The sequence below is a fragment of the Lotus japonicus genome, chromosome 3 (genome assembly GCF_012489685.1).
Source record: "Lotus japonicus ecotype B-129 chromosome 3, LjGifu_v1.2".
Taxonomy (NCBI): domain Eukaryota; kingdom Viridiplantae; phylum Streptophyta; class Magnoliopsida; order Fabales; family Fabaceae; genus Lotus; species Lotus japonicus.
Genome location: NC_080043.1, coordinates 23,594,499 through 23,604,704, shown reverse-complemented (window position 1 = coordinate 23,604,704; position 10,206 = coordinate 23,594,499). Strand labels below are relative to the sequence as shown.

The 10,206-nt window shown below is 37.6% G+C and overlaps 1 protein-coding gene across 1 annotated transcript; it reads left to right on the top strand.

Annotated features, from left to right (window-relative positions):
• Window positions 1–4,373: 4,373 nt before the first annotated feature.
• On the top strand, window positions 4,374–9,891 carry LOC130748043 (aspartic proteinase 36). Its single transcript, XM_057601129.1, has 10 exons — window positions 4,374–4,919; window positions 5,992–6,121; window positions 6,234–6,484; window positions 6,587–6,814; window positions 7,713–7,875; window positions 8,025–8,098; window positions 8,215–8,311; window positions 8,887–8,953; window positions 9,203–9,274; window positions 9,489–9,891. The coding sequence occupies exons 1-10, from the start codon at window positions 4,684–4,686 to the stop codon at window positions 9,665–9,667; spliced, it is 1,497 nt and encodes a 498-aa protein (XP_057457112.1). The 5' UTR covers window positions 4,374–4,683; the 3' UTR covers window positions 9,668–9,891.
• The last annotated feature ends 315 nt before the right edge of the window (window positions 9,892–10,206 follow it).

Sequence of the window (10,206 nt, the reverse complement as noted above, 5' to 3'; positions counted from 1 at the left end):
GATGATGATATGGTTGATACAGAACAGGGTTCTGGTGAAGGAGAGGAGGAGAGTTTTGGTGAAGAAGAGGAGGAGGGTTCTACTGAGGAGGAGGAGGAGGAAGAGGAAGAGGAGGACGGGGAGGAGGAAGAGGAGGACGGGGATAAACAAGCGGAACAAGGTGAGGAAGATGATGATGATGACATATTCTTTCCTGGGGGGCCTTATGACAATACTTTGCTGAAGAGCTTCAAGCAACATATATCACTGGAGGTGTGGAAGCATTACAAGAAACCTGCTGAAGTGCTTGATAGGGGTGTCTTGAAAACCTACCACCATAGAAATGCTATGCTTGGGAATGATAAGGAGAAGCATAACGATGTGAAAAAATGCTTTTCGACTTATGTAAAGGGAAGGGTTGAGGCTGCTGGTTTATTGCCTTTGTTGACATGAAACCTTCCCTCTATTGACAAGACCATGCTAACAACGTTTGTGGAGAGATGGCAGCCGGAGACATCCTCTTTCCATATGCCATTTGGGGAGATGACCATCACACTGGATGATGTTATTTCTTTGCTACACATTCCTGTGAAGGGAAAATTCTTCACTCTCCCAATCCTGACTCGTGAGGAAGCAGTCATTGTATTGCATAAATAGCTTGGTGTTACACAAGCAGCTGCTGAAGAGGAGATTTGGAAGTCCTTAGGACCTTATGCTCGTTATACATGGTTGTTGAAGGTGGCTGAAGACATGGCTAAGGAAGGGAAGACCAAGAAAGTTGCTAGAGCCTTCTTGCTGCGTTTGGTGGGGATGACGATCTTCTGTGGGAAGACAAACAACAAGGTGAATGTTGCATATTTGAGGATGCTCATGGACTTGGAGAAGGTTGGGGAGTATGCATGGGGCGCCATGACATTGGCTTTCATTTATGACCAGCTGAAGGACGCCACCAAACTCTGCACCACTAGCCTTGGAGGATACTTAAATCTGTTTCAGGTATGATTCTATAACTCTTATTTTAGTTAAATTGTAATTAACGTAATTTAATGTATAAGGTATCACATTTTGATGTATGAGTATTTGATTGCAGGCATGGATATTTGAGCACTTTCCTGCTTCATTGTTTGATAGAAACCTGAACAGGAAATACAGTGAGAAAGACCCGCGAGCTTGCAAATGGGTCACAAAGAGGGGGACTGTGGACATGCATGCGAAGAGGCTAATCCTATATGACCTTAGGGATAGCAGTGTTATATGGACTCCATATGACGGGCATAGTGTGGATTGGCCCTTTTCGGCAGGAGTGTATTTACAGTGGGTGGATTCGGCATTCAGGCATCATTTGCCCATATCTGCCAGAGCGTGTGTTGAGGCAGTTCCATATGCTCCAGGATCAACCCAATTTACCACCGGCAAACATTCCCCCTGTTGAGGATATTGATGAGAAGTTTGAGAACATGGCTCATTGCGTGGCTGCTCAACATACTGACACTCCAACGACAACGCCTCGCTACTTTGAGTGGTACAAGTCAATCTCATACCGCTTTGTGGTCCCTCCTGAAACAAGAGGTCCTATGGCAGTAACTCTTGTGGTAAGGATCAATAATTTAATGACTAGTTTGATTTTGTTTATGTTACAATTTATGATTCTGTTTCATTGTTGCTTGTAGGATGTTCTCGAACAATTACGGGAGTTGAGTGATATCACAGTTGACCCCAGTGAGACGCCTCAGCGGATCCTCGAGGCAAACCAGCGTATGCGGGATATCATACTGCAACACTTGGAGTATGGAGGTGATGATGATGATAGTGACAGTGGAAATGGAGTTGCACCTCATAGTGGTGGTGGCCCTGACAGAAAGAAGAAAGGAAAAGCATCTACCTCGAAGACTAGTTAGGTCTAGTGTTTTAGGATTAATTTATGGATGACTGTATTGAAGACAAATTACTTTTCACCTAGGATTAATTTATGTTGACATGTTATGTTATGTTGTGATGTGATTAATTTAGTCTCCAATTGTTGTGTTTTGTATCATTTACCTGCTATGTTTCTTATCATGTTTCTGTTTTTGTACCATTTACTGTTTTAATGTTTCTGTTTTGCCTGAAACGTTTCTGGTGCAGAGTTCCTTTATAAACGCACTCTCAGGGTGCGCGAACATCGCACACTCAGGGTGCGACTGAATCGTACCCTCAAGATGCGTCTTAGACGCTCCATGAGAGTGCGACGTGTAACAAAATTTATGTTCAAACAGTAACTTTAAGGTCAGGGTCCCTGTACATTACACAAGTTCTGAATTAATCGCACTCTCATGATGCGTCCTAGACGCTTCTCCATGGTGCGTCTCAGACGCTCCTTGGAGAAGCGTCTCAGACGCATCATGAGAGTGCGATTTGTAACTCCAAAACAACAACAGATATGAAACAGAAACATGATGAAACAGACATGAACAGAAACATATCCAAGAAAAAAGACTTTATTCATAATTTTTTGATGATACATTACAAAATTTTCGAACATACAAGTACAATGACCCCTAGACCCTAAGTCCTGACCCTAGTACTTGACATATACAAGTACAATGACCCCTATATGGGATACAACCAAGAGGAGGCAGTCTTCTTCTTCTTCAGGTCTCTTTCTTGGCTTCTGAGGTCCTCTTCATTATCTTCTGCTCCTCGGCATTCCGGATGGATTCAGTGCAGCCACCTGAGCCTGGGTGAGCCTTGATGTTTCCATCATAAAAAGGAGACGCCAGAGGGCATTTTCTACTGGAGCGTGGACCTATTCTATTTAGCAACTTTGAACAAGTAAGGATGAGTAAGGATGGTCACCCCTACATTAGCAACTTTGGCACTCTGAATTTGAAATTTCACTTTCAAAGTACTCAAAGTTGCTAATGTTGGGGATAACATCCACATGACCCCAACCACTCAAAACCCCCTAAAAACAAGACATAAGAAAAGCATAGAAGAGGAGGGGAGGAAGAAGATAGATTTTGTGTGAAAATGAAGGATCGGGAAGCCCTCTTAATAGAGCTGCGGTGCCCTAGGTTGTAACGACGCACTTAATGACTCATTTAATGAGTTTTACCGGTTGTTGACTCATGGTCAATGGCCGGTGCGTTTTTAACGCACTCTCAAAGTGCGTCAACAATGCACTCTCAGTGTGCGTTAGTGTCACACTCGGAAAATGAGGTTCAAACTGCGACCATCACGCAAGTTAAAGGTGCGTTCGAAAGGGGCAATTTCAGGTTTTAGAAAATTTCTTCGGTCTGAATAGCACAAACACCTCATTTTCATTTTTAGAGTGGTAGAAAGTGAGATGTATCGGTGGAGAGTCGATATTACCCCACCAACCCAATTCGACACCCTTAAAAGTAATATATAATCTCCTAAAATGTTGTGTGTTTCATTTGTTTATCAAATATTAAAAAGTACACATTTTTGTTGTTAACATACTGGAAACAAAATTTGATACATAAAAACCTAGATTGTTTTCGGGTTCTTATTTCAAGTATGTGATTTACACTCAAAAAAGTAAAAACTTAAGTTCCTTATATAATACCAAAAATTAAAATAATACCAACAAAAAAATTGAAATAATACCAAATTTAGGAAATCTGATTGTGGCTTTTAACATATTGAGATTAAAAACCCAATAACTCATATAATGAATTTTCAAAATCCCACTAGTTCTTTTTAATATATTGGGATTTAATACCCAGATAACTTATCAACGAATAATGTTGTTTTCACATTTTTTTGTGTGGAAAAAGGTGGAAGGGGAAGAGCGACATAGGAAAAGAAAAAGTAAGATGAGAAAATATGAGATGCGATAGATAATAAGAGCATCTCCAATGCATGGTTGTTAGTTGGATTGCTTAAACACTATTCTGGTGGGTCCAAAATGCCACATAGGATTTAAGCAACCCAAGCAGAATTTGCTCCAACCACGCTGATTTTACTTTTGATTGGGTCCCACTATACCTCATATATTTATATTATTTCAAAGTCATGACACTATTCAAGTTCATGAATGAAAGATAAAATATAAATTTTTTGTCAAAAAACAAGAATAAAGAGAATAAGAAATTGTTGCTTAAATAAACAACATTGCTAAAATTTAAGCAACAAGAAATGCAATGTCATGTTGCTCTAATAGTGCTCCAAAATTAGAAATATTCTTAAAATGAGAGAGATAGAAATAAAAATGAATGAAAATAAGGTGTGAACATAACAATAACATTATTATTAGGGGTGAGGTGTGAGAGTTTGGAAGAAAATGAGAGTAATTTTGGAATTTAAAAAAGAAAAGGGATGAGATGGAAATATGGGTGACATGATAAAATATATAAGAAAAAAAGAGAAGAAGAAAAACAGAGAAATCATAGAAGACAGAGAATATCAAACTTTACGTAATCCATAGTTGAAAACTGCAACTTGAAAACCATCTTTTGTGATTGGAATGGAACACACCTCTGTTGAATACTACAAATTCAGACACATTCATTCTATCTATCCCCATCTCTACAATTACGTCAACACGGCACAACAAAAAACATCATCACCTCAAAACCTCTGTCTCTCACGCACAATCCTTTGACCCATCATCATTATCTCAATTCTCTCTCAGATTGTACATGTAATCTATAGATAGATATACACTGTAAGAAAAAAACAGGTAGTTACAAAGCAACACAAATGGTTGTGGCGGTTACTTTTCTTGTCTCCGTCGCTTTATCACTGTTGGCAGCGGCGGTTGTTTCTGGATCTCCGGCGACTCTCACATTGGAAAGAGCGTTTCCGACGAATCATGGAGTTGAGCTGAGTCATCTTCGTGCTCGGGACATGTTCCGGCATCGTAGAATGCTGTCGGAATCTTCAAACGGTGTCGTTGATTTCTCCGTTCAAGGCACCTTCGATCCCTACCAAGTTGGGTGAGTAATTTCTCTCGGTTTTAATCAATTTTCCTATTTTTTATGTGTGTTTTGGAAGGTGGGTTTTGGTTTCGTGTGCTTGAATCAATCAGAATGGTTTTGAGTTTTTGGGATTTTGTTTGATTTTGAATATTGGGTTTCCAATTTTATACGAGAATTTTACGGATTTAGTAGTCCCCCAGTTCTGGTCCGCAAGCATTGTGGAGCTTGAACTATAGTGATAGCCGGACTTACCGACTAGAAGAGTTTCGGAGCTCGAATCGAACCATGTGGTCGTTTGGACATACTGGTTCCCGGAACAAGTTTAAACCGAATATTTTGATTTATTTAGTTCTTTGCAACTTTGATAGAAGGAAGAGAAGAGAGCATAGGAAAGTGTAGAGTAAGCTTTCTGAAAATTGAGATTGTTTCATTACATTGGTAATTGAATACTGGAGTGAGTTTATACAACTGCTAACAGAATTCCAAACAGAATCTTTAGTAACTGCTAATAGAATTCCATTCCAACTGCTAACAGCAACTGTTATGCTAATGGTTATTACAAGCTAAGCTAACATAACAGCATTAAGCCCCTGTTTGGAAGAGCTTATTTGAGCTTATGTTATAACATATAAGTGCTTATACAGGTGTCTAAGAGAGCTTATGCAAATAGCTTATGGCCTACCTGGCTGCCTATAATCTGTTTTGAGCTTATTTACGTAAGCTGTTAAAATTAGCTTAGGCTTTCCTATAACCTTCTTTCAGCTTATTTCAATAAGTTTGTCAAATTCACTTATCAATAAGCTCTTATTTCATAAGTGCTTGTTGCCATAAACACTTAATTAAGCTGTTTACCTGAACACACCCTTACTATACTAGAAGTCTACTATACACTAAGAGGCTGTCAAGATTCATTTTTATATTTTAAACTCAGATACTTTTCACTTTTTGTTGATATAATAGGAGGTAAATATATGGTTTCTAAGTTGCTTTATTAATTTCCTTCTACTCCCCAGCTGTTAGTTTTTCATTTCTTGCATTATATATATATATATATATATATTTTTAATTTGAAAATAATGGACTATTTCAGGCTCTATTTTACGACAGTGCAGTTAGGTACTCCTCCAGTGGAATTTAATGTGCAGATTGACACTGGTAGTGATGTTCTCTGGGTCAGTTGCAGCTCCTGCAATGGTTGTCCTCAGACAACTGGGCTTAAGGTGAACTCAAATTTCTTTATTTATTGATCCAGTATCATGTTTGGAGAACAGTAAGATCAATATATATACTTCTCGAGTCTCTCAATATCATGGCTTTTGGATTTTATTACAGATTCAGCTTAATTTTTTTGACCCCGGGCGTTCATCAACATCTTCATCAATCTCTTGTTCTGACAAAAGGTGCAAAGCTGGAATCCAGACATCAGATGCCAGCTGTTCCAGTCAGAACAACCAGTGCTCTTACAGTTTCCAGTATGGAGATGGTAGCGGGACATCAGGCTACTACGTGTCGGATATGTTGCATCTCGACACTATTTCCGAGGGATCCGTGACGTCAAATTCATCAGCTCCTGTAGTTTTTGGGTGAGTTTTCTTTGCCTGAGATGGTTGTTACTTGATAGCATTCCTATTTCTTCAGGTTTGTTGGTTTAATCTCGGAAAGCATTTCTTTGTTGAGTTGAGCAGTTGTAGTAACCAGCAGAGTGGGGACTTGACAAAATCTGACAGAGCGGTCGATGGGATATTTGGATTTGGGCAACAGGAAATGTCTGTCATCTCTCAGCTCTCCTCACAAGGGATTGCTCCAAGAGTATTCTCCCATTGTCTTAAAGGGGATAGTAGTGGTGGCGGCATATTGGTTCTCGGCGAGATTGTGGAGCCAAACATAGTTTATACTCCACTTGTTCCATTACAGTAAGTTCTTTCTTCTGCATTTTAATATCCTTCTAGTAATTAAGCTTACATTCTTTCTTTTTGTGGTAGTTAATTAATAAATCTATGTTGAGGGTAATCTGAATTCTTTGGTAAAGGCAGCTAGCAAATGGAGATTTGTTCCTTTGTTCTTAGGAGCATAATAAAATGTTTATCTAAAAGTTTCAGACGTACTGATAGATGGCAAGTATTTAATACTGGAAGTCATTCGGTATTCAAGGCTTCTAATTATCATCTAAGCAAGATGTTAAAACAAAGTTCCTGTTTTTCAATCTTGAATGTCAATATCACTTTATGTTTTAGCATATAGGTCAGGAATGTGAAAGGTAACCATTTTAGTTAGTTGTTTAGTAAGTTAGTAGAGGTAGTTTTAGTTAGTTTGAGAGTTAGTTAGACCGTGAGAGAGGAAATGTTACAATAAGAGAGTTTAGTGGGAGTATGGGTATATTTGGGATCATTTGTAATTGAGAATAGGGAAACACCAGGTTCTCTCGAATAACCTGGGTGTTACTTCAATAAAATCAGATTTCTTTAATTCTTCAGTGGCTGGTTCTTATCAGAATGTGATTATGAAATTTTAAGAATGGAAAGCCTAGATGAAGATATGAATTGCCACCAATTTAAATTTCATATTTGAATAAGGTTAAGCCTGAAAGAAGTTGAAATCAACCCTCAGAACCCAGAAAGAAATATATTCTCTATCATGAACGTGAGTAAGATGTACATTCATTAGTCAGTCCTCTCAGTTTTATGCAGAAGTTGAATTGGAATGGAAGAATATAAACAAGTTTGTAACATTTGGTTTTTTTACTAAGTGTCTTAAAAGAATGTCCATCTGAAATGATATTTAGACTAACTGCTTACTTTGCAAATATTTCAGGCCTCATTACAATTTAAATCTGCAGAGCATCTCTGTCAACGGCCAGACATTGCAAATTGATTCATCAGTTTTCACAACATCAAACAATAGAGGCACCATTGTTGATTCTGGAACAACCTTAGCGTATCTTGCAGAAGAGGCTTATGATCCCTTTGTCAATGCGGTGAGTTTCGTTTAGGTAGTTGCATGTCATTCAATTTATCAATAGCCTATGTAGCTTGGATGCGTTATTTATGAATTGGCAACGATGGCATGCTCTTGATTAGAGGTTTACTAAATATTGGTGGCAAAATGGTTTTTTGGTTAATGCAGATTACAGCTGCAATTCCACAATCCATACGTGCGGTTTCTTCCAAGGGAAATCAGTGTTACTTAACCACTGCCAGGTTAGATATTTTCTGGATTGTTTTATCACTTACTCACATTTTTGTAATTAGGAGCTAAAAAATAGATCACCTTGATACTCTCTTTCGCTAACTCCTTTTGTATGTGCTGTGTTTAGAGTCACTGACATTTTTCCTCAAGTAAGTCTGAACTTTGCTGGCGGTGCATCTATGGTTTTAGGACCACAGGACTACCTTATACAACAGAATTTTAATGTAAGTATTCAAGCTTCAGTTTCTAACGTTTCAATTTATGAGGAATGGTTTAGATTCTATGATCTCCAAAGATATTGATTTCGAGTCCGAGTGAGTTGAATTTGACAAAGGTTGAAGAATTGGTGTCTATTAGTTTGTTTTTTTTCCTTTGATTAGACTTGTTTGTCCCTTAAAAGCTGATTTTGATTTTACTTTTGTTTCTAAAGATGCCCCATGTGCCTTTCTGTAAAACAATTTCCAAGATAACTTCTTGTATAGAACTAATAATTTCTTAAATCATATGATATTATCCAAATTATCCTCCAGTACAACAAGCTTCTTTTGCATTTCCATTATAGTTGGTTACAGATTACCATTTGTTTTCTTTTAACTAAACGTCACTTTGCAACTGATATCTGGTACCAAGGAGTGTAGAGAAAGTTTGACCTGTCTAAAGGTACCATTGTTGATTCTGGACATTGATGATAACACTGATTATGTGCATTTTCACTTGCATCTTCTGCTTCATTGTATCTGATATTTATATAGTGTATGTTATCGCACTAAATGCTATGGTGAACATATGCGTGTTACAGGGTGGTGGAGCAGTGTGGTGCATTGGCATTCAGAAAATTCAGGGTCAAGGAATAACAATTCTAGGAGGTATAATATCAGTTTGAACTCTTTAGGTCATATATCCATCATTTCTATTGTAATATGTTGCATGAAGTTTTACATTTGATTGAATGTTAGCTAAATTTTTTGAAACTGGAACTTATATTTAGAAAGCAAATTGTGGTTTCACAGTTAACACTTAACCCTAGTATGGTTCTACACTCAACCTGCTAGAATATCATTATCAATTCAAAATATTGTTTCTTGTACTGAAGTTATCAATTTCTGTTTTGGCAGATCTTGTATTAAAAGATAAAATTATTGTTTATGATCTGGCTGGTCAACGCATTGGATGGGCTAACTATGACTGTAAGTTTCAAATACACTACCAGAAAGGCATCTAGTGGATGGCATAAGGAAATAAATACTTATATTTTTCATGAGGCTCTTAAGTTACTGCTTTTCCACTCCAACAAAGAAACTTCTTTTGTTCGTTTGAGGGTGGGAGAAACAAAGAACAAGACTCTAACTTTGTTCTATAATCTTTATTCTAATGCTTTTCAATTGAAATTCAACAATGTAGGTTCTTCGACGGTTAATGTCTCAGCCACAACTGGCACCGGCACAAGCGAGTTTGTGAATGCTGGGAGTGGAGAGACAGGTGGAAGCACTTCTTTACGCGATGGACTTAGATTGACAAATACAGGGTTCTTGGCCTTCTTCCTTCATATAACACTGATTTGCAGCCTTGTAATTTTGTAGTATTTGTGTATTATGGGAGATATCTAATATTCTTTTTCATATGTATATTCCATTTCCAGTGTATATCTATGCCGATTGGCAGGACCACATGTTATTTTGAATGTTTCTTGTGCCTCATTTTTTATGCACAACAGGTTTGTGAGGGTCAGCTTTAGATGATTCTGTTGTACACTATCAGTGTTGTAAATCAGATTCTCTTATTTATTTTTGGCACTATTGTAAAATTACTTCACAAGATTACTAATTCAATTACGCACACGAGTTGTAAAATATAACTGTTTCTTTTGCTTGTTTTGATTAAGCTTGGTTTCTTCTGCATATAATCATTACTGTAAACTGCTTACATATCTAGATAAAAACTGGTATTTAAACTGCGTCAATGTAAAGCTGAATAAGATTATAGTAGCAAGCAAATTAAGGCCACAATTACACCTTGAAAGAATCATCCCACAAAATAATCCTTGCCACTCATTCGAGCACTCATTTGAAGCTGGGAAACTTAGTGTAAAGCTTTGATACATATTGATAAGAATTTTGAG